Source organism: Achroia grisella, unplaced genomic scaffold (assembly GCF_030625045.1).
Source record: "Achroia grisella isolate CSIRO2021 unplaced genomic scaffold, CSIRO_AGI_Agris_v1 utg109, whole genome shotgun sequence".
Taxonomy (NCBI): Eukaryota; Metazoa; Arthropoda; class Insecta; order Lepidoptera; family Pyralidae; genus Achroia; species Achroia grisella.
Window position 1 is genome coordinate 9,946,319 of NW_026712573.1, and position 26,127 is coordinate 9,972,445.

The 26,127-nt window shown below is 30.5% G+C and overlaps 1 protein-coding gene across 1 annotated transcript; it reads right to left on the bottom strand.

Moving 5' to 3' along the window:
• Positions 1–709: 709 nt before the first annotated feature.
• On the bottom strand, positions 710–25,881 carry LOC131846033 (uncharacterized). The gene is made up of 6 exons (XM_059195247.1): positions 25,839–25,881; positions 6,402–6,644; positions 5,813–5,950; positions 3,439–3,562; positions 2,087–2,315; positions 710–1,337 (listed from the first exon to the last, which is right to left on the bottom strand). The coding sequence occupies exons 2-6, from the start codon at positions 6,635–6,637 to the stop codon at positions 1,072–1,074; spliced, it is 993 nt and encodes a 330-aa protein (XP_059051230.1). The 5' UTR covers positions 6,638–6,644; positions 25,839–25,881; the 3' UTR covers positions 710–1,071.
• Positions 25,882–26,127: the final 246 nt, after the last annotated feature.

Sequence of the window (26,127 nt, forward strand, 5' to 3'; positions counted from 1 at the left end):
TCTTAATTAGGTGTAAACCTACTTAGTAAGTATCAAATGTAAATAATAAAGGTCTTTTTAATATTCCTATATAAGTAGAGAATTAAATATTTTTTTTTAATATCATATCATATTTCAGCATAAATATGATTTTATTAATTTTTATATAGGTAATATATAATATAATTTTTATATAGATATGGATATAATAGAAATAAGATATTTTTATTAACGTTCTATGATATCTTTGGATACGAAATGGGGCAAATATGTCAATTATATATACAAAAGAAACTGTTAGAAATAACATTGAAAGCAAACAATGGAAATTAAAGAATAAATATAATTTTTAATATACAAATGAGTCAGTATTTTAATTTATAATTTTCTAGCTCTCTAATAAACATTTAAATAATGAGATACAACGTCACTTTACAATGTTAATTTAGTAAGTAATAAAAACTAACTTATGAAAATCACATATTCACACACATACTGGTCTAAAGTTCTGTGCATCGTTACGTTTCCGTTTGTTTAAGTTCATCACACTTGTGTAAAAATATATTAGAATGTATTCTCAGAATCTATAGCTCGTCGTAAAATTTACACGAGGGTATTCTTGGTATCACGCTGTACTGACTGTAGTGGTTAAATATACTACTGGTCATGCCAGTGTAAAATTTACACAAATGTGTTCTTGACAAAATGTAATAACAGCCAATTATACTTGCAAATAAACGAACAATTACTGAATATGTCCCCAGTTCTTTGTTCGGTCACTAGTTTTGGATTTCTGTAAACATTGCATATTCCATACATCAATGTAATCATGCTGGTGTAAACATTTTCACAACTGTTTTCTCCTCAATGTGTTTGCCCTTACAGATTCATAGTCTCACTTAAGTTATTGCAATTATAAATTAACATTCAAATATATCCTATATCGGTCGTCATTTTTAAAGCATACCATATATCAAGGTCATCATGACAGTAAAAAAATTACATGAATGTGTTCTTTTGTAACATATATTATATCTTATTGCCATAGGTGTGTGACGAATTCTTGCTCGCACTTGTCAAATAAACTAATAATCACAGATAATATCCCATATCAGTCGACAGTTTTAGAGTTCTATATGCACCGTATATACCTTCATCAAGGTCATCATGCCTGTGTAAAGATTTACACGAGTGTGTTCTAGTCAACATGTTGTAGGATTCATTGTTGCCAAAACTACGTACACTGCTACGGTGGCGAGTTCTCGACCGCAACTCTGGTTTCAATTCCGTGTCATAGAACTTCCTTTCTTCAGATTGTAACCATTTTGAGTTTAGTAATAGTTTCTTCGTCCATTCGTCTGTGAGTTAAAGAGAATATTAAATTAAACATGACCTATTTCATGTCGTAATAGTAAGTAATAAATGTATAAAACGACGATATACTTGAAAACTGGGTCAATATATAAAATTAATTTACTTCAATACTAGTATTGTAATTGTATAAGTATATCTTCCTGTTTGTTATCACTAACAAACGGCTAAAAGAATTTTAGTGAAGTTTTATATGAGATTGGATCATGAGAACGTTACTCTATAGTAACTTATATCTCAAAAAAACAGACGAAGTCGCAGGTAAAAGCCAGTTTTATATACATGTATATATTGAATATTAATAAACATGGATGTTTCTTCCATTATACTACCTATAAGTGTTTTTGTATTAGTTCATTATTAAATAAAATGTACACTAACTCCTATAAAATTTATAAAAGCAAAGTTTTCTTTTGCAACTTTGGACGCGCAAGGTAATTAGGCATAGTAGAACTTATAAAATAAATACAAACATATAAAATATTCGAGAAAGAATAAAGATAAGCAATATTGAATATACGTAATATTATATTGAATATTTATGATTTAGTCTATTAAAAATCTAAGATACATTCGTCAGTTTTATCTGTTTTTTTGTATACTTCTAAACTACACAAAGGAAATTAAAACAGTTTTAGTCATAATTTCCAAAAATATAAATCGTCAAGTTTATACATTATAATACGATGTCTATCATCCGTGTGAAACAAAGTAACTAGTTTATAGTAATACATACCATTCAGATCCTTCATAGCACCAGCTTTTCCTCCATACTCATAAGGAAGTTCTTCTATCGGAAAATAGTCTAGACCCATCGCCTGATTGACATCTCCAGTATTTGTATGGATTTGTACCCTCTGTCTTTTCCAAGGGTATAAGCCTATATGGAGCAGTAGTAGTGGAATCGTCTTCAGGTGCTGGGCGTTGATAATGTGAACTTCTGAGAACCGCCGAGGATATATTGTCTGAAACAAACAGTAAAATACACAAAATAAAAAATATATCACAAACAAACATAAAGGTTAAATATTTTAAAACCTGGTATTTATATCTGTTGAGGTTTTATATAAAATTCTTTTTTCCATACTATTTGTTTGAAAATAGTGTATGTCTTATTTTATATGTCAAATACATTTAGAAATTTTCAATAAACAATTTTTCTGTTCACCTTTTATATTAGTTTTTTTTCCGTTCCTTTAGGGAAGAAACTCGTTTTAACGAGCCGTTCACAATTTCTGTAATATTTGAAGTAACGGAAGTAGCTAATAATTCATGAGTTGAACAGTCGCCTGAACACATGAACAGCATTACGGATTTTACGTTATTATTAGACGCTAAGGGTACCACTAATACGACGACATTCTGGAGGACTAAGATGTTCCTTACCTAGTAATTTCACTGCCATATCTCACCCTTCAAACAAAATATAGTATACGTAGCAAGCTGGTTAGCGACTGAATTGCTTAAAACAGTATTAGGCACATTGGTTGTGGAATAAAAAGTATAACCAATTTAAATTTAAAATTAGTATAGTTGTTGCTAAGTAACAGTTATGTTTTTATGTGCAACCGTATGAAATCTAGAATAAATTGTATTTGCTGCTATATATCCACTAAATATCTCCATATAGACAGAGATACCCATGTACACCACTGTATACGTAGTCAATCTCGGTTTTTAAATAGAGGTATTATTTTATAACGACATTCTTTAGACTGTCATACTATTAGTTATTTTTTTATTCATAACACTTTATTGCACATTTAAAAAAAATAAAAAATAAAGCAGAATATGCATAGTATGTAGTTACAAAAGGCGGTCTTATCCCTTAAGCGAGCTTTTCCAGACAACCTTTGGGTAGAAGAGAAGACAGAAGGTGGTGGATAGCGCATGATGGAATGAATAAACATAAATAATAATAGTAATATATATTAGATTAACTATAATGTATAATATATATAATATTATAATAATAGTATATATATATATATATAATAATAGTAATGCATATTATATGTTATACATTATAGTTAAATTAACTTAAGTATTTTTAAGAGTTGTTGACTTTATCAAAGTCGACAAACTTACCTTCATACATAGATAAAAATCTCGCCAATATGACTTTCTGAAATGGCTTTTCAAATGGGCGGGCTGCAAATCCGAGACGTCAATGAAAGCCACCTCCTCACCAGGTGATGGATCTTCGCGTAATCTGAAATTGATTATTTTTTAACTATTATAATTATTTTATTCTGTATACAAGTACTTGGAAGACTTTGGTTGGATGGACAGGGATTTCTTACATTTTAAATATCTTCTATAGTAGGTATAAATTAATAATTTAAACGCTATGTCACAAAATATACACAAACAAAAGATTCAAATCATAACTGCTTTTGTATTCTTGGTTTTAGTCATATAGTTCCTTATTGTTGGAAATGAACTATCATTGTCTCAGTATCGAATTTTGTCTTCATAAAATATAATTTATGTTATATATGGTTTATAAAATTTCATACAAATTCGTCCATTTCTACAAATTTTCGTAAATATGTTAACCAACAGATTAAATTACAAAAAAATTAGGCACTTTAAAATTTGAAATGAAGTAAATATAAAAGTTTGCCTGTATAAAAAAGTGTTACTGCTATTTTTAAAATTTAGACCTTCCGCTCTGCCAACCTCACAAGAAGCCTTTAAGAAGTAACGTTAGTTCGAGAGTTTAGAGTGGTATATTTTTTCAAGTGTTCTCATTATTAATGGCTTAACACAAATAACAAAACCCATTGTCACGTTCATAGAATAATTTCATATAACATTCGTTACAGATGTGATGCATGTAAATTAGTAAATAAATAAACACTATTACACAATAGAGACTGGTTCTGTAAGTGAAAATCAACTGTGACTGAATTTAAACAGTTTGGTTACAATGTTATATTTATTGTTCTAATATATTGTATTAATACGTATTGTAGAAATTACGAATAAGCTATTTTGATGTTTCACTAGGTATAGAACTCTCCCTACAAGAGGCGAATATAACCCAAACATTACCGTACTGGACAGCTAAACACACTAATGCAGTTTCTAGTTAATCCTCTTACCACAATGGTAACCCAAATCATAAACTACGTTCGTTAATGTGATTTCAGTTAATATCAAAGGCTTTAACTGAGATCACATGAAGAAGAAAATGTAAGTCTGAGCCAAATTTAGTAAAAAGTTTGTTTTGATTAGTTGATTGCGGCCTCAGTGGCTTAGTAGTTTAGCATTGCTTTACTTTCGATGATCGCGGGTTCAATTCCTCGTACGGTACAAACATTTATATTCATGACTATGATTGTTTGTAACAGTCTCGGTGTATATATGTATTTATATCAGCAGTCTACTATCCATAATACAAGCACTGGAGTAGATGGCGCTGTGTGAAGCTGAGGGTCAACCTGATGGTAAGTTGAAATCATCACTAAATAGCACTATCATGTGACATCCGTGGAACTCCTCAGAAATTGCCATTCTGGAGGACTAAGATGATATCCCTTTCTTCAATCGAAACAGAAAACAGAGCAAGCTTCTTGAGAGTCAGAAATAGGTGAGACGTCTGTGTAAGGTAGTCTGTGCAAATAATCGTGCATAAAATGTACCTCGGTGAAAATATATTTTATATCACAATGGTGGTAGAAAAAAATCCGGCCATCTGATAGAATAAAATTATCTAACTGCAAACAAAGTTTATTCGGAGTAAAAAATGTATGTATTTGGTAAATAAATTGCATCTATGATGGTATTGTATTTCTGCAGTAGATTTCCGGATCATAATAGAACTTACATACACTGTGTCATTTTATTACATAGCGGTTTGCGGTTTTATTTGATCAAGGATTAATATTAATATTTATAATACGTATAAATTTCATGGTTTATAAGCACATTTTAAGGTAATGTCTATACCTACGGCCTTGATTTAAGACGACCTCCTATGGTTGCCGGTTGAAGTCTCGAAGACAAAATACTTGTATTCATAGGTATAACCGCATATCTTTTGGTCTCGGTGTCTTTATGAATCTACATATTATATTTAGAAAAAAATTCCTAGTAAAGTATAAACCTATATAATATATAGCTACAATAAGCTTTGCCTAGTTTGGTATTAGCCACTATTTCTAGTTTAACGCTGAACTACACTAAAGAAAATTATACTACATAATATTTTTATACTCTACATCTAGGGTAAAACATAGCGACGCCAGATTCTTGATAGAATGCTCACGCGACCCCATGACTTGACTAGGCTATGATGCCTTAAGGTTATCCCTGTTTTTTTTACAGATTTTTCCACAAAATAAACATTAAGATAAAACACTGAACTGTCAACAATATATTTGCAAGAATAGAAAAAAAACAGTGTGGCCATTTAATCATTACTCTACTATAGAAGAAATACAGAAGTTTTGCTCACCTAATATCCAATATCATAAGCCATCTTGTAAGAAGGGCTTTAGCTGATAGGGGCCTATCTAATGCAGTGGGTGCCGGCAATCTGATTAATGTTAGTCGCCTGCCGCCGACGCTCCGCGCCCGCAGGGGGATTATAAACCTGGAAATCAAGATAATCTTTACCTTAATTTATAAATGAGAGATAACTCTGTCTGTCTATCCGTCTCGCTTTCGCGCCAAAACTACTGAACCGATTTAAAGGAAATTTGGTACACAGATACTTTAGATCCTGAGAAAGGACATAGGCAACTTTGTAATGTGAAAAAAGGGTTGTAAGAGGTTAAAAAGGGAGATGAAAGGTTGTATGAAAGTATTGTCATTTTAAAAGCTAGAAGCTTGAAACTTATTTTTGGCCGGTAAATATAAAAATATGATTTCAAAGTTATAAAAAAATTACTCTTAAAGGGGTAAAAGAAAATAGGGGATACAATTTTTTTAGAAATTCGTCATTTTTGAAGTTAGGACGACGCGTTTCGTCGTCCTAACTTCAAAACTTTTTCGTCAACGTTTAAATTATTAGTAACCATATATGTGAGTAGAGCTTTACTCACGAATCTTGACAGCTTGATAGAATATCCTCGTCGTCTGGATGCCTGTTATGCCATAACTGTGCTAAGCCTCCAGGGCCTCTTGCAACATAGTACCGTCTCGCCCTCTTCGCTGCCTCGATCTCATCCCCGTCACACGTGTGGGGGAATATATCAAGGACTTTCAATTCTTCCGCAGACGGATCCCGGATCAGATTGTCCTGGGCCCATCGTTCTGCAAACGACGCTGCCGGTGACATCCTGGTTCTGGAATATTATTGAAACATATACAAAATAAATGGCTGTAATGAACATATCTAGCCCCAAAATACAAGAAGTGACTTTTTGTCATTTTATCAGAGTCTGAGTTTGTACAAACTTGTCTCGCATGCATTCTTGGTACCTTTATCAAGCCTATTTCAGCTAGCTGTGAAGGCAACTTTGTAAGCTGTGTTTTGATTGGATGTTAAGATATGGCAGTGGAATAGAAAGGCATAACATCTAAGTCCTCCGGAATGGACACATTTGAACAGCATGCGGGCACCATATGATCATATAACACCCATAGCGCTCTTCACAGACCTATATAGGCGATGACTGTCATTTATACCACGTGGGCTGTTACTTTGATTATTATTCCAGTTATATAAAAAAACTAAATTTACACTATGACCCTAATGATTACAGGTAACTTAACCAGCGCTTTTTTTTAGTAATAGACTTCCAGCCACAGTATAAAATCAACTAATTTTCATGATATCAACTGATTTCGCAAAGCAAGAGGCCTTTGAAATTCCATTGTGTGTGTAAAAATGGACTCTATTGTGTATCGCATATACTGGTTTTTTAATCCTTATTTGGTCATAATATTTTTTGTTAGATTAGTAATAACTTTTTCTATGTTCTGCTCATATTTCACGGTTGGGGTTTTGTCCGTGACTCGTCATGTAAAACGTTGATGGCTTTTTGTCACAAGTACAATATAATTGTAGCGTAAGAAATACCAACCAATCTTGTTATTATTTGTAACAATTATTTGTTGTTTTTCCATCAACATTAATATCGAGGAAATTCTTCTTTTAATACACATCGTTTACAATAGTGAATCTTGGCTGTATTCAACTATATTTTGCTCGCATTCTCTTATTAATCTCTCATAAAACCATATATTTCGTACTCGAAATAAAATTAATTCGTAACTTTTTTGTTTTTTTGCAGCTTGGAATGATATTAACATTAAATTGTATGGGAAATTTATTACAATATACTAGTGTACCTTTATGGTAACAAATATATGAAGTAATTTTGAGATGGTTAATTATAATTTTCATTTTGTTGCTGTATATTGTTTGTTGCTTTGTTCCACCTTGACATATCATGCCATTAAGATTCCAACGTAGTTAATACTGTCTTTAGATATTTTTTTATGTAATTGGGATGACAAAGAAGAATAATGTAAATATAATTGATGGCTCTCTGTACATAGATGTATGAAAAATCAATTATTACGAGGCTTCATTAAAGTAAAGAATCCTAAAACAATAATTATTAAAAATATAAAATAAAAATTTTAATAATGGAATTTTTATTAACTTGTCTGAGCTTGTTTAAAAACGGTTTTATTAAAATGGGCGCGGATTTCACTTCACTGGATGGTAAATTTCACATAGCATATTATGTTTGTTTTATTTTAATCGATTGATAAACAAAAATGTTATAAATAATTGTTGTTCCATATACCACAGGCGATAAGTGTGGTGCTAAGTTAAGCAACTCGTATTGAAGTAACTCGGTGCAACTTGTAAGAAATACAAAGATGAACTTACAATAAACTCCTATACGTTTCATTTAAATAAACTTAGCGAGGTACATAAAAACCCGGATGGGACGATCACGCATTCGCAACGCGAATTCAGGAAATCGTCTGCGAATTGTTAATGTCGTTGCGTTCTATTCTCGATGTAACACCATGTTGGTTTTAAATTAATTAATGTTTTGCATTCGTATACATATATTTTTTATGTATGTATGTATGGCTTGCTCTATGCCATCTTTTCAACCTCTGTTGTCTTGTCAAAGATTAGCTGGAACAAACAGACAGACAGACAAAAATTGTAAAAAATGTTATTTTGGTATATGTACCGTATTTATATTCATATGCATGTAGTAAAAAACGGTTATTTCAATATTACAAACAGACGCTCCAATTTTATTTATATGTAAATACCTTCTTTATAAAATAACAAATCTGGACAACGCTAGTAGGAATATGATGAGAAACTACCATCTTGTTTATCCACAGTTAAACCAATTTTAGTATGATAAAACAAACGGTAAAACGGTCAATATGTACGGTTATCCGTCAAACAACATAATGACAATATTTACATTAAAACAATCATCATTTTCTAGATAACTACACACAGTACAATGAACTTCGCAATACGTCGTAACTTCCGTTCATTTGTCCCATGTTCAAGCCCCGATTACATTATGTTCTTTTATTTTTATATAAATAAAAAGGCATATAGTTGATGGCCCACTTGATGGTAAATGGTAACTTCCACCTTTGTATATATACACATTACATCATCACCTGTAGTATACCTCAGGCGTTACCCTTTCGTACTAAAATGACTAATTCTAATAGTTAATAGACTGATCAAACTAGTTCTAATCACAAATAGTAAAGGTTTAGTTTGATCGAGGAACTTTGTTTTTTATATATACTATGGCGGCAAATATACATACGGCCCATCTTATGGTAAATGGTTACCGTAGCCTATGGACGCCTGAAACACCAGAGGTGTCACGTGCGCGTTGCCGAAACTTAAACTTAAACTCATCTTAGGTGAAACATATAGATTTTTCTTTGTAAAACTCAAAGTTTGAATTAATTTAATTCAAATTCTAGGCGACCTTGGTAGTGTAGGAGTTTGACACTTTACCTAAGCTTCCGGTGTTCGCAGGTTCGATTTCCGCACGATACGAACATTAGTATTCAGAAGTATAATTTCGTATATTTCTTCATATTGTTTTGAGCGTATATGTGTATTATGTATAATATGTATTTACAAAAGTGTTTAAAAGATTCTATCGTTTGTTCAGTACCTATAGTACAAGATCTGCTTAGTATGAGTTTATGTCAAGTCGTGACTAAGACATCTATAACAGGGTCGGAATCTCAGGAGCTCATTAATAATATAATCATGTAGTATGAGATTAATTTGGCTACTAATATGTACCATAGTACACGTGTCTAAGACTAAGATTATTTTAGCACAGGTTCTTCGGCGGGTTTAATGAAATCTCGTCCACACTAACGACTGTCATTCTACGTTAGGTATTCTCATATCAATTTTTAGCATATATCTTTATTTTCTAGTGGTGTCTCTCTTCACATAGATATTTACATTTTTTAAGGAAACTACTGTTTATATGGTTTTATGATTGATTGGTTTTCGATTTTTAAATGTTACTTAAAATATAGAATGTGTTTCTATATTTGAAATATGATTTTAAAAGCAGTTGAGTATTTATTAATTTTATCAATAACAAAGAAATAAATCAAATTTACTTATTACTAGCTGTACCCGCGACTTCGTTCGGGTGGAATTTAACTTTATTGTCCTAAAATAAAAGTAGCCTAAGTTACTCCGTATTACATCAGCTACCTCCCAAAAAGAGTTCCGTCAAAATCGGTGCAGCCGTTATTAATAGTATTAGCCGGAATAAACAGACAGACAGACAAAAATTGTAAAAAATGTTGTATTTGTGTATGTACCTTTAAATGCATGTAGTAAAAACGGTTATTTCGATATTACAAACAGACACTCCAATTTTATTTATATGTATTTATTTAACATTTAGAAATATTTGTATTGTTCTCAACTTGTATTACGATAAATATTATGTCATATTATTTTCTGTGATCCCGAAATTAATGTCAAAGTTCAAAAATAACTTGTCATCTCATTCTATGGTAACAGATTAAAACGATTATATGTAACGAACCGCGAAACGGTGTAGACGTTTCGCGAATCGTTTTAATATGCTTGAAAAGTAATGGTGAAAGAGAAATCTATTTAATTACCTAACAATAATATTATCTGTGGTATATTATGAACATTTTGTATATAAACAGTTAACAGTTGACAGTAAGTCAATTTAAATTATTATTAAATATGCGTTTTAAATTGAATGGGAATTATTGAATTTCAGTTGCTGTAAAGTGTTAAATTTTGCTAACTGTTTGATATTCTTTTATTAAAATTATACCTAACTTTCACATGATAATAGTTAAAATATATTTTAATGTATAATATATAACAAAAAATTAAGAGACCAGATTTATTTTTTTATTTCATAATAAGTTGTATTTGGATATTTTTTTATAATTTTCATGAAATATCTGTCTGACGTAGTTTGGAAACTACTGATAATAGAAAAGAAAAAAAATATTGTAATATATGTATGTTAAGCTATATAAATTTATACATCTCTAGGTTAATCTAGACGTACGTATCGTTGATTCAGGTAGAAGGTACAGTTTCCTAGATATTTTATCTTGCAGGTATAATCAATATTAATGAATCTGTATGTATATTTGTTACGTTTTGACAAAGTCGAGGCTAACAGGCAATATGATATATGTAAATGAATATCTGTTCCTACATATATGATACTAAATACTGCTACATACATATTTAAGACAGTATTTAATATTATTTATTAACCTTAGCTTACGAAATAGAAAACCCTATGAATCAAGTATGAGTGAACTATGAACTATACTACACATAAGTAAAACAAATTTGCATGCCTATTGATCTAGATTGAACCAGAAATACGAAGGTTACTAGGGTGTTTTCGTTCAGTTCCGATCAGAAAGGCGGCACATTACTTGCGAATGTCTCGATACAATGCATTTCAAATGCCAGTCTATCCTATCACGCGTCTGCCTTGACATACCACGCAGTGAATTGTCTTCGGGTTTTCGTAATGATGAAAAGGTTGAGTTGGAATCGTATGAAATTATTTATTTATTTATACTTGATCGAGATTCGACCATAATTAATTTAAGATTCAGTAAGACTATAAACAAATAATATTATAGACAAAGAACGTTGTCTATTCTCAATTTAATTACAGACTTTGACAATAAACAAAAGAGTATATACGCGTCTGTATGTCAAATAAATGGTAGTGTGTGTAATATTAATTTTAATATATTAACATTACACACACACTACTATTTATTTGACATTTGATTTTTAAAATATTAGCATTCTGCACTTAAACTTTATATAAACTATTATATGTGTGTGAAATTTCACAGCCCTCTGTCCGCGTAAAAAGGGTACTAACTTTTGGCTCCACTTATTAACATATAGATACACAACTATTATCACAAGCATGGACCCAATACAATAAGTGTATCTAATATTACAACATCTAACATTATACCTATTTACATAATATAAAAGTGACTTCCGCTGTCTGTTCGCTTATTTTTTTAAACTACGCACCGCATGTTAATGCAGTTTTTAGCAGTAGATAGAGGCATTGAAATGATTGGTTTATATATATAATATATGTACATCCATACAAAGCCGGGCGGATAGCTAGTAGCATATAAAATATAATGCTATTCTTGTGAATTTAGACAAATTATATAGAAATAAATCCATTCCTTCTGCTATTTGTTTCAGAGTGGTCAGTGAGTGCATCAATAGTGTTTTATTTAGCAAGTTAGTTCTGCCGCAAGATATTCCTAACAGCTGGATAACGTAAGATTAGATGAGATCCCAAAGTTAAAATTTTTTAACAGTGAGTTTAAATGTGATCGATTCTAAAAACTCTTTGTTTATATAGACTGGTGATATTAAAATAAAATTCGTTCGCGAAAATTCTAACAACTCTTGTTTTTGATTCTATTATACACATATATCTTCCATGTACAACATGATACAGATACAAATCAACCTGAGTTGCATTTTTATTACAAATTTTGTTTATTTTGTATGTAAAATGAAGAAAAATCACGATACATATTACCACGTTTAATTTATTTTTCTTCATTTTGCGTATAAATAATAAACACGTCAAATTTAAAATACAGATTAGGTAGATTAGGTAGGTAGGTATAATGTTTATTTCATTTTATATTTTTGTTTATTTAATGCTAATTATAATATAATATCACTAAGCCCGTGAGTAGAGCAAAATTACGATACGATACGAGTCCTTTTAAAATACATAACTATTTAAATGCAGTTTTTAACAATAGATACAGTGATTCAGGAGGAAAGTTTAAGGAAATAATTCATACATGTTATAGTACAGAAAAACTGGGAAATTCAAAGATTCGTGTGAAACCGGAGCGATTCGCTAGTTTAATATATACGGTAAAATTATTAATTTGTTATGTAATATAAGTATAGTTATAATTAAGCAATCATTGCAAACAATACGTGTTGATATGAGATTATAAAGAACTACATAAGTTTATAATGAGTGAGTAAGTACTTACAATGGTCTGATGGTACGGACCACTAATTATGTGTAGCTTGCACTTGACCGAATTTCGTTCGAATGACAGCACTTCAGTTTCATGTCCGATTCACAAGGCAAGTTCATCGCGGTTATTATCAGGTTGCCCAAAAAGGTCAGATCGTAAGGTCAAGTTGTACAGCGAATATAAGCGATCTATATAAATGAATAAAATTGATTTGTCCGTTTATAAATTAAGACGGAAAAAGAAGATAATCCACTGATCACTGATACCATCACGAAAGCCACGACCACTCTATCAAGATTGTACCTACGAGTGAAGAAGACAAGTTAATAATAATGAGTAACACTCTTCTTCTTCTATTCTATCTTCTATATTTTTCATTTTATTATTATTATGAATCTTTTACTATTCTATTCTATCGCCACCTACAATCTTTTGTCTTCTCTGCTCTACCCAAAGATTGTCTTGAAGAGATTGCAGAAACGATAGTACGCATTTTGTATCCTATTATTCTTTAATATATCTCATGCAATAAGGAGTATGTAAATAAATATACTTTTTAATGTAAACTACATGCAGTTACGATATCTATGTATGTATAATATTCTCTTATCTGTGGTTAGAATTGCACACGCCACAATAATGAGCGGTTATGACAACGATGTCCAAATAAACACAATTGCCAAACATACATTTAATGAGAATTAATATGAATATAAAGACAAGGCAGTTAATTACACTAGTCATGCTCGTTGACAGAACTGACAGTGTTATAAAGAGATGAAATAATTGGTACCAATAAATAATAATAAATTTTATGCAAGCTGGATGTTCCTCTGATCGACTTCATTTCCCATTCATACGGGAATCGAAATTACGAAGGCCTGAGCTGAGGTTCAAACCCCTAGATTGCCCGGAGACTAAAGTCATATACGTCAAGCAGGAGTTGATCATCAGCTGTTACATAAGATCATCCTCGGGTTTGAAGTGCCTAGATTTTATTTGGTGAAGTTGTAAAGGCCACCTACGGCCAACAGTATTAGTATGGTTTGAAAAAAAACAAATCTGTTTAGTAGTTTTAATAATATCATACTTACTTGCAAACATTGCACATTAGTCATTCAATATAATTCTGATTAACATATAAATAAAATATTATTAAGATGTATATTATACGGGTAATGGAACCCGTGCCATTATAAAGTAAATAACAATAATAACCCATGGCAATTTACACAGCGCCATATAGTCCCAAGCTAAGTAGATCTTGAAATGTATCTATAATATATATATAACTAGACAACTATATGTAATAGAGAAATATATTTTCTTTAAATATATACATAAGTAATACAAATATATATAAAACACCAAGACCGATAGAAACAAACGTACGTATGAATATAAATAGTTGTATTGTATGAGGAATCGAATTAACGACCATCGGAAGTAAATCGGTGTGGTAAATCGCTAAATAACCGAGGCCATCTAAGAAATAAAAATCAAAGTACATCGAAACAAAAGAGATCGACAATTTATAGGTTATGGGTTTAAAATATTACTTAATTCACAGATTTTTAATATCTTCATTTAATCATAATGATTTGATGAAATCAATGCAAACAGATTGTTTGATGGTAACTAAACACATGGTTATTTCGTAATGTGGTCGGATATTGTAAGGTCATATAGTAAAATAGTTTAATTTTTCACCGCTAGAGGCGCTACTGGCGCACTTCCATGTTGTGGTGATCATTATTGTTGATGTTAAAACTAAAAACATTGCGTTAATTTTGGAAGAAAGTGTAATGAAATTTCATTAAATAAATAATATTCAATAAATGAATAAACATTAGTTAGAATTTATATTTGTAGCATTTATATGTAATGGTAATATGATATAATAAATATTTATGTTATAATACTTTTTTTGTGATAATGGCAGAGATAGTTCCGTTTGGGCAAACGTTAACAAATAGACTAATATTGAAGAATTTATGAAATTATAAATATGAATATAAAATTGTAATTTTTCTTATGCGAAAGATAAGCGCGGTCGATAATATAAAAAAAAATACTTTAATAGCTATTTATCGTAATGATTCTTTATTTTTTTGTATTTCGCTGGCGGTTTTGTAATTGTTATGTGTCTTTTTTCTTTAAATGAAGTATAAGCAGATAAACATTAATTTTTGTCTGTATTAAAAATAAATATGAACACCAAAGTTATATAATCGAACAAGAGGCTTTGTTCATAAATTAGGTAAGTACATATAGATTATCGTGTAATATTCCTTGTTTGCTCATCCGGAAATTACTAATTAATTTATTATTGTCTCAGAAATTATCGCTAATTAGTAAATTCATTAGTGTTGTTTTTAAAACTGTAATGATAAAAATCAGACTATTAAATTATATTATTATAAAGGATAAAATGACGTCAATTTTAATTCGTTTACATAAAATATTTACTCCTAATATTAATCACTAATGGTATCTTATGTGGACTGTCATTGTTACGTACACTACTAAAAACTGTTTAATTGTGTTATGTGGTTGTACATAAAAGAATTAAAACAATTATTATAAGTAAATATATCTTTTTTTTAATCAGTACATTGTTAGACGATAATATCTCTAAGAGTTTCTATAAATAAGCTATTGTATATACGTATAGTGAATTTAGAAAAAAACTTCCACGTCTATCTTCGATTATAATATAATACACTGAAAATTTACAGAAGGAATATTGTTAATATGTACTTTGTGCCTATTTTTTATAACTTTACAGTATTGTCTATCGACTTGTTGGTACGAATGTAGGATGATCATAAATGCATCATAACTATCATAATTATTATAAGAGTTCCTGTCATTTACAACTATGATGTAATCTATACATATAGATAAAATTGGAGTGTCTGTTTGTAATATTGAAATAACCCTTTCTTACTACATGCATATGAATATAAATATGGTAGGTATACCAAAATACCATTTTTTAGTCTCTCTGTCTGTCTGTTTGTTCCGGCTAATCTCTGTTAGCTGGACCTATTTTGACGGGAATCTTTTTGGCAGACAGCTGATATAATAAGTAGTAACAGACTACTTTTATTTTGAAAAAAAAAAAAGTATTTTAGTAAAATAAATTTATATTCCATACATAAATTGCAAACACGTCCATTTACAAAGTTGTCCATTGCAAAACTACATTACTGTGGATTATATGGCACATAATCTCATTGATAAGATCATCCTATACCATACGATAATAGATCACTTTGTATGTTTGTCATTCGATCTAGTTGTTTAAAGTACTTAAACTATTTAAACAGATATTTAGTGACCCATTTAACAAAGACTTGAGTCTTAATTTATAAATACGTACTCAATCGGCAGTTTATTACTCTTATTTATACACCTCATAATTTCCGAGATCGAATTTAGCTTCACAAAAAAATTACGGGTGATAGAAAAATCAATTAAAAACCAAATTAACTACAAAATTTAGCTTTAGGTAATATGATAGGAGGCTAAAGTAGATTAGCCTTCTGTTATATTAAATTCAAATATTTTCAGCGAAATATTAGTTTGTCATGTCCACGACATCGCGTGATTAAATTTTTATAAAAACACTAGCTATTACGGCAGCGTTCGCGTTATATAACTTTTGTTTAATAAAATACTTAAAATTTCTAAAATAAAAGTATCGTTAGTTACTCTTTACAATATTAGCTATCTGCGAGTGAAAGTCCCGGCAAAATCTATCCAACCGTCATTGAGATTAGCAAGAACAAACAGACAGGAGATGTAAGTAGTTGTACATACTTTCATATTAATTTAGTGAAAGATTACAAATAGACACTTGAATTTTATTTATTTGTATAAATTTAGTAGAATATTCAATATTATTTAACAAAAACGCAGTAGAGTGTTTATATGGAAATTCATCAAAAGTTGATAACCTTTTAGATTTGGCAATATGACGTATGGTCTATGACGTATGACGTGACGGTGTTCCTATGGATATAGAGCCTACGTAAATACATTTGTCATATTTCGTGCTTTAAATGGTAAATGTGGTCACACATTATATAGTTCAGTCGGACGATTGTCCTATATTCAGACTCTAAAACATCGACGCAAGTGACGCACTGTAGGTGTTTTATAGGATACACTTCGGTGAGGACCTGCATAATTTGCCTTCTTTTTTTATCACCGAACTACATGACGAACACTAGGACTTCATACGTACGTCGTGGAAATTCAACTAATCGCACTGAGCTGTTCGCGTCGTCCTTTCTAATACCCGCTGTCAACATAGTAGAACACACTTCCAGCTTTCGTGTTCCTGGAGAGATATAATTCCGGATTCTTAAAGTGTATGGTGAATAGATTTCGTCTGGGCAAGCGTGGTACATCCTAGGTCTTACTATTAGATGAGGTAAGATCAAGCGCAAACCCATTAATAACAAAAAATATGGATCGTTTCGATTGGCCCATTTCGAAAGGCAGGTTGAGCAACCAAATCGCATAGAGTAATCATTTGAATGGATCTAACAACAGTAGTTTAGTTAGTTTAGAATGCGCAAAAGTTATTGAAACATGGGGAAAATACATTTAGTTGCCATTAAAACGAAAGAAGAAGTAGTTTTGTTCATTTGTGTTGTGGTTTATAAAACACAAATAAATATTTATCGTATAGAAAATCTATTAAAGGAATATCAATAGAATTAGTTAACGCTTTTTTGCTTGATGGAAATTAAAATTAATTGTCGTAAATAGGTGTATTATTAGTAACAGTTATATTAACCATCTGTATGTAAAAGGAAGAGATAACTAATAGACAGACATCACGCACATCACATCACTACTTCTTGCATTTATTTAGAGAAAATTCATCTGAGTAAAAGACTATATTTTATACTTTTCTTATTTATTATTTCTTTATTTATACCTTCTTTTCTAATGCTGTTTGTCGCAGTTGGCATTTTCAGCTTCACCTCTCAAAAATAGAATTAGAGCAGAGGACACTGTAAATCTTTGGAAGATCTTATAGGGTAGAAAGAGCTAATTACTACCTGTCGGATACGACTTTAGTCTAATCTGACCTAGTGTCGAGTCCCTTGTTGGTTACAAGGGAACCGACCACGCTAACCACCGGCCATAGTAATTTCCTCTCTATAAGTATTAAAAATATGTTGATCTTTCTTAGTCATACTTTGGTGAAAATATTATTTGACTAAGAAGAAATCAGAAGTATTAGAAGTCAAATAGTTTCATATTATGTTAAAATAAAAAATAGTATCTTGGAACTTCATACGAAAAGATACAGAGTTGAGAATAAATAAATAAAAATATTTTCTTATAGTTTTATAGACATGAGTCATTTACACGAATAATTTGAGTTTATCCAAACTTACACAGTTATAACCATGACTTATGCATATTACTGTAGCCGTGAATTACTATTAAATCCGGAAGTGAGTTTGTTTCTTACGCTATCGCGTTAAAGGCGTATATATACATATATTTCAATTGATCAATTGGAACATAGGTTATTTTTTATCAGTCAATCATAGTCAAGCGATCAAAGACGCAGGCCGAAACTAGTATTGGAACATCACACGGAAAAGCTCAATTGGTAGTGACACGAGGAGATCGTATGGCGCGAGTCAGTCGCACCAGTAGAAGGTCAACCGACCGAGGTAACTTCCTGCACTCGCTATTGCGAGTTACGATACAATGATACTGCGAATTAAGATATATGATACGAAAAAATCGGATATGAAAACACCAAGATCCAGAGGCGGTGTCAACTATCTACGTCGAGGTGAACGCAACACTTGACATGCCCACATTTCGCTTGGTATATTTGAATCGAGGTCGGAGGCGATCCTATCGCTGTCTCTCAGATTAGTTTGGTTTGTTATCGTTGTTTCTATGACCAGAGAGTAAATTAGATATATGAATTGATGAAATTTATGTTTGAGAATATGTTGCACTAATTCGAAGGCACTAGTAGTTAAGGAATTATTAATATTATACCAAGACAATTTACACAGCGCCATTGAGTCTCAAGAAAAAAGGAAATAGAGCTTGTGCTATGGGTCAATATAACTGATAGAAATAATAAGTACATTTTTTAGACATACATAATTTAAAGTAAAAACAAATCACTATAAACGCTCATACTCAGAAAACGAACATTGCCTCGTATGAGGAATCGAACCCACAAATACCGGAAATAAATCACTGAGGCCGTCAAAAAATACACAATAGTTATTTAAACTTTGTAAATAAATACAATTATTTATTTCAATTCTAACCAACTATATCTAATATCTTATTGCCTCATAAACCATTTTAGATATTTCTCTATGATTGCGACCCTATTAGGCAACAACCATATTGATATTTAGTAATTTAATTCAAGAATATATTAAATTTAATACTTTGTGACGTTATCTGTGATTTGAATATTTTTAGAATTTATTTTTTAGCACAAAGAGCAAACGAGTATGCTTGTAGGTGCATAAATTGGTTATTTACAAAGCTACATACATACTCATATGTATATATATATTCATTTATATATCTTTTCTCTCAATGGCAACTTGATAAATTTATATTTATAGAACATTATCCAATTTAAGAATTTTGGATTTCGCCACAATGATTATATTTAGCACAAATGACAATCAATTATACAACTAAGTAGATGACATAACATTATTAAAGGTAGTATGACCTTTTCAGAAACTGTACACAAACCAAAAAAACCATACTCTTTTCAATGTTGTAGGACACTTTATTCTTGTGAATAATGGACACTAAATTTGTTTTCATGAGATTTTCATAGTATCTCGTCTATTTAATGTACAGAGAACCTTTTTTGCTAGTGGCATATAAGTTTCGACTTTTATTATGAATTGTGAACAAAATTTTGAACATGCCTTAATTAAAATTGAAATCTGATTGTAGATATAGACAAAGAACATGATTTCATGAAATCATAGTGTATAGCATTCCTTCTTACACTATGATTAATGACGAATGTAAATAGTTATTACAAAAAAACATAGACAAAAAGATATATAAAACAGTTCCTAACAGATAGAATCTATAAATGATGATAGAGAATGGTGTAATATTACATCGTAGACTAACATTATATAAAATGATTTTTTAATATTGCACACCTTATATATAGACAATACAGTGTAGTATCTGTCAGAAGGGCCTTCAGCCGCTCCAAAAGTCCTTCCGCGGGTTTGGAGTGCCATCTGCACTCACCTCCTATAGTCTGGTGAAGCTGTAAAGGCCAACTGCGACCAACAGCATTAGAGTAGTCCCAAAAAAACTAGACAAACAGTACAATTTCCTGGTATAGAGCAGAATGTCGTAGACACTTAGTTCCTATGATTTTAGTACTTAACATTGTTTATTAGTACTCATTATTGTGCCTAAATCTGTCTAATTTGTGTTAACAGTCTGAATTAATGTAGGAATATTTAGAATTCAGATCTAATTTACCATAGTACAGCAATTGCTATAAACAATCAGTATAAATAATGAGCAGATAATATCATTTATTAATTGAAGCGTCATTGATGTGGTTATTTATGGAGAGAAATAAGGAAAACATTTATTCAGAAAATAGACAATAACATAATTTTATGTATGTAGGTGTAGGAATACGCATATAGTAATTAATGTTTGTTATTTCAATTTAACAAGCGATAATTTCGGTGGTACAGCGGTTGAAAACATCGTTTTACTACTAACAGTCAGAGGTTAGTTTCTCGCGCAGACCAAATATGTTATATTAATGAGGGTGTTTTTTTGTAATGTTCTAAGATTACAAAAAAACATAAATATTTTAAATACTATAATATTTATGCTTTTTTGTATTGTTTTTGTATTTTGGCTTTTTATATTATGTACGTATTTATAAAACAAAATGTATTTAAGTACATCAGTTATTTATTTAGTATCCAGAGTACAAACTCTGTTTAGTTTTGGGAGTAGACTGCGTGCGAAATATCCTGGATTATTATTATTACTAATTATCCATATAGTTTGGGATTTATACCCAGGGTTAGGTACTATATGAAATATAAAATAAATATTAAATTTGTAACTGTATTTTACATTATTGTAATGTTATCCTTAATATTTAATATGCTTACATATTTTCCTCATCAAGAGGTAAATCCTTACTAATATTATAAATGCGAAAGTAACTCTGTCTGTCTATCGCGCTTACACGCCAAAACTACTAAACGGATAAAACACAGATAGTCTAGACACTGAGAAAGGACATAGGCTACTTTTTAATGCGAAAAAAGGATTGTAAGGGTTTGAACGGGGAAATGAAAGGTTGCATGGGAGTATCGTCATTTTTAAAGCTAGAACAATAAAACTTTTTATTTAGGCTTTTTTTGTTTAGATTATTAAATATTTTTTCCAAGCGAAAGTCGCGGGCACAGATAGTAAATAAATATATATAGCATATCTGTATAATATATGTAATGCCAAAAAATATTCTTCTTATATTTGTTCGTTGTATATTTCTGTCTATTACATGTACATGTCAATACTAATATTATAAGTGTAAAGAAAAGATTTTATATTTTGTTTGTTACTAATATTATAAACGTTGAAGTTTCAGAGTGTGGATAGATGGATGGATGGATGTTTGTTACTCTTTCACTCAAAAACTACCTTGCTGTGTACTCTTCGAACGTAACACAGTTTACAAAGTAAGCTTGAAGGTGAGAAAATATGTGAGAATGAGGTACTCACCTAGACCGCCTATATTTTAAAGGCATCGGTGAAGTACTGATTTAGTGTACAGCTTTACTTCCGATATTCACGGGTTCACTTCCTCGAATGCAAACATATGTATTCATGAGTATGATTGTTTATACCCTATCTGGGTGTTTTCTATGTAGTATGGGAGTATAGGGGGTAATATAGACTATAGATATAATATGTATGTATATACGAAAAAAATATATCTACATAGATATATTTTTTGTATCACTTATCTAGTACCCATAACACAAGCTTTAGCGAGCTTAACTTGAGTCTAGATGGTGCTGCATGAATTGTCCTGATATTATTATTATTTATGAAAAAAAATGAAACTAAGTATTTATATCAGTTACCATAAGACAAGCTTTGCTTAGCTTTGCTCTAGATGGCGGTGTGTGAATTGAACAAGGTTTTTATTATTAAATAAGCTACAGATAAAACATCAAAAACGTTCTGTTAACTATTTCAACACATATCTAAAATTGGACATACGTAAACACTCATAATATACGTAACATTGGAACGAATAATACAATCTTATTATACGTAATTAGCACTTTATATTGTCTATGAACTATATTTGGTAACAGTTAATTGTTCTGGTAATGTCGTCACTCAAACAGTTACATTTAACTTCATTGTATTTTTATGTAATTTGAATGACAAACAAGCTAACGGCACACCTGATGGTAAGTGGTAAGATCTTTTTTTAACTGATAAAATGAAATGGGACACTCGCCGGAGCGGTTTACCATGGTGGAGCAGCAGTGGAGCATGATAAGATGAACATGAGGTCAGGTCAGTAAACCCATAGTGACAAATTCACCAAGGAATTATCATGAGAGGAAACCATGGAGGTCATGATACATTGCTAGTAATGGGGTCGGCAGTCTACATTACTAACAGTCCCCTTTCCTCCACGCTAACCATCGCCTATATACATAAACAGCATCACGGACATAACATGATGACGTGACACCCGTGATACCAATTACACGTTGCCAATTCAGAAGGACTAAAATGTCATGCCTTGTATCTTGTAATTTCACTGCTTCGAAATTATCCCGACCTTTCAACTTGGCAACTGAAATAGACGAGACTAACGTACACAAGCAGATAACTTTTTAAACAGTCTACCAAGGTAAGACTAATGTTGGTGAGTACCTAAAAACTAACATCTTTGTTGTTGTACATACACATTTGAAAAGACTAAGCTTAGTTCCTGTCAGTTCTCTTTTATTGTCAGTTCTTGGCTCGAAAGCACTCTGAACTGATGGTAAAGACATATGAGTCTGTAATAGACCTACATGAATAAAGATATTGTGGTTTCCTTTGATTTGATAATTAATCGGTAGGTCTTTGTTTACCAAATGATAAAGTATTGTATAACTTAGCATATAATCCAGAGTATTCACTAGCGACTCCTAAAAGCTATAATAGCGTGATGTTATGCTATGATAGGATACAATATTAGTCAAGATCAGTTATTTAAAATGTATAAACAATTTTTATATTCAATAAATAGTATCAAAGATTAATTAGTACATTCACTTAACAAACCATTACGTTTTAAATGTCATTAGCTCCTTCATACATATGACATCATCTACATAAAATTTTATTCTCTATTACACCACCTATGTCTTTTCTATTTACCTTCATATTGAATATCTTTAAAATCCGTCCAACAATTTAGTAGTAAAAAGTTAATAAACGGTCAGAAGAATAGACAGTCATACATACTTTCGCATTTATAATATCAGTATGGATGGATTGTATTATTCATATTTATATCCTTTTTAAGCTCTACAGTTATACACAAAGGATTATTTGCATTAGTGATATTAATTTTCCGTATATTAACACAAAGGAATCATAATAATATCATCAATATGTATTTTTATGAGCAATATCGTTTATTCTCCAACTAATAACCGCACTTAAACAATAATAAAAAAAATATAAAATAAAAGACCAAGTTCATAAAGTTATACAGTTTTTTTTGTGGATCTTGTTCTGACTTTAACCTAGTACATATCCGGCAGGCTGTCTTTTTATACGGTTGAATTAGGATTATCAGTGATTTCAAAGGTTTATTTTATCAGAGTGGTACGAAAGGTAAATTTTGTACAATATCATATTTGTGGGTTCGTCTGCCTCGCCTATTTCAGCCATAACAGATTAAATAAATGAATCGAATCATTGAACAATTTAAATAAACATCTTATTATTAGATAAGGGATGAATTGAGGAATTAGAATAAATTCTTGAGCCGTCAGTAAAAATACATAAATATTTTTCAAATCTTTGTTTATAATTTTATTTTGTGTAATACATGTTAACTACATTTACTAACTTTTAATTCCATGTATATCTCTATGATTGTAAGTAAAATTTATTTAAAATTGAATGTATTATATTTATTTAATATATTTACCTTTATATTATATACCTTTATATCATTTTTATAAAGTTGTACCAACATATACCTATATACAAAACGAAATATTATTACAATATAGTTTTAAAGAATTACTATTAAGTTATTTGCCAGTATTTTTCTTTCTAACTATAAGTTAAAACTGAACACAAAAATATAAATAAAATAACCTATCATTTTAGAATCATTTATGAGTTTACATGAATTAATATATATATTAGATTTTATACTAATTATAAATTATTAAGTTATACTAAATCTATAAAACAAACATTAGGAGACGTCTATACAAGTTTCTCGTGTGACGTCACAAGCAAGAGTATTTTGGGATTTCCAAAGTTGCGGAAGGAAATATATTTCGCGCGGGTAAAGCCATGATATATTATATATTAACATAATAATAAGGCTTTGATATCTAAATATCGTATGTTTAACAAATTTGATGATTATATTTTATATAAAATAATTTGAAATTTATATAAAATGAAGAATATGCATATAATTTTTGATTTATATCCAAATGTATTCATTACATGTACTATTTTAATTATTATTATTACTATATGGTCCTATTTTCTACCAATAGCTTGTTTTAGAAAATAAGGTCTAAATATAATATTTTTAATATTCTAGAAATTAATTATTAAAATTAGTATTATTTTAAATAAATGACGATTATTTGTAAATTACGTTTATCACAAAAGAATTTTTTATTATGAGAGTAATCATTTAACTATGATGATAAATCAAATTTTTTTTTCTCCGAGTACATTTGCGATCAGTCCCAGGACTAGCGAATATGTTCTGTGATGCTGTCCTGTAGAGCGGCTTCCCATTGGAAACCTTACTCATCTGCATCCCAGAGCTAAAACTCTTATTATATATAGAAAATTAATGGTAACAAATCTTATTCAAATAAACTTTTTACTTAATTTTTTTATCCTACCACCCGTAACGAATGCAGATTCAGTAAAGATGAATGACCAAAATTTACATGTTGCTCTTTTTAACGAATTGTATAAAACTTTACATTTTCAAGAACTTGGGTACAGTTAAACTCATGCTTAATTTATTTATTCATGCAAGACTATATAGCATCGAAATATTAGCATCTTTTGCATGTCAATTTTTTTCTATACTTTTCCCTATTGTTCAGTTCAGGCCATATATTTCTTTGAGAAGAGCTATGGCATACGGCAACTGTTTTTTTTTTAAAGTCAATCAGTTAACATTATTTTCTTATTAAATATTGATTTATAAATTCCATAGTTTAAATTAAATTATGTAAAGCGATGTCCCTATGTGGATGGATGCTGCAATGTTTTTATCCGATCGTTTACAAAAAAGGCCATAGAAATTTTCTTATCAATAGAGAAGGGAAAGATCAGAATGTCAATGAAATAAAACTATATCTATTATGAGACAAACTTATACACCGTTGTTGTTTATCACGTTTAATTTGGTCAAATAACAATAAAACTATTAAAAATCGTGTGGGTTTACCCCCAAATCTAACGTTTTTGTCTTAAATATTGCTGATTAAAAAACATTTCAATGTAACAAAATTAAATAAGGGATCTGTAATTGTTTTTATCTGATAACCTATGTTAGTGATTTTATTTAAAAAAATTAATAACTACGTTATTGTAGGTTATGTTTGTATTGAAATAAAAAATAAACATACCGGTTGCGCTCTACGCGCTGCAACGTGTTCACTCTGCGCCGGCGCAGCACTGACTCTGAGTTCTGAGTCACTGGCGAATTGTCTTCCCATTGCCTTGACCCCGCTCCGAAATCTTGTTTACTTGTTAATATCGAATTGATCTATTTTTTCTCTATATTATGGAGTTGGGATTTCTGTATTCCAACAAGGAACTACACAAAACTGTAGTAGTAAATTGGCCTGTATGGAAAATTACTACCAGTTATCAAGTAGGATTAAATTTCCCAAGAATATGCAAACAAGGTTTAGT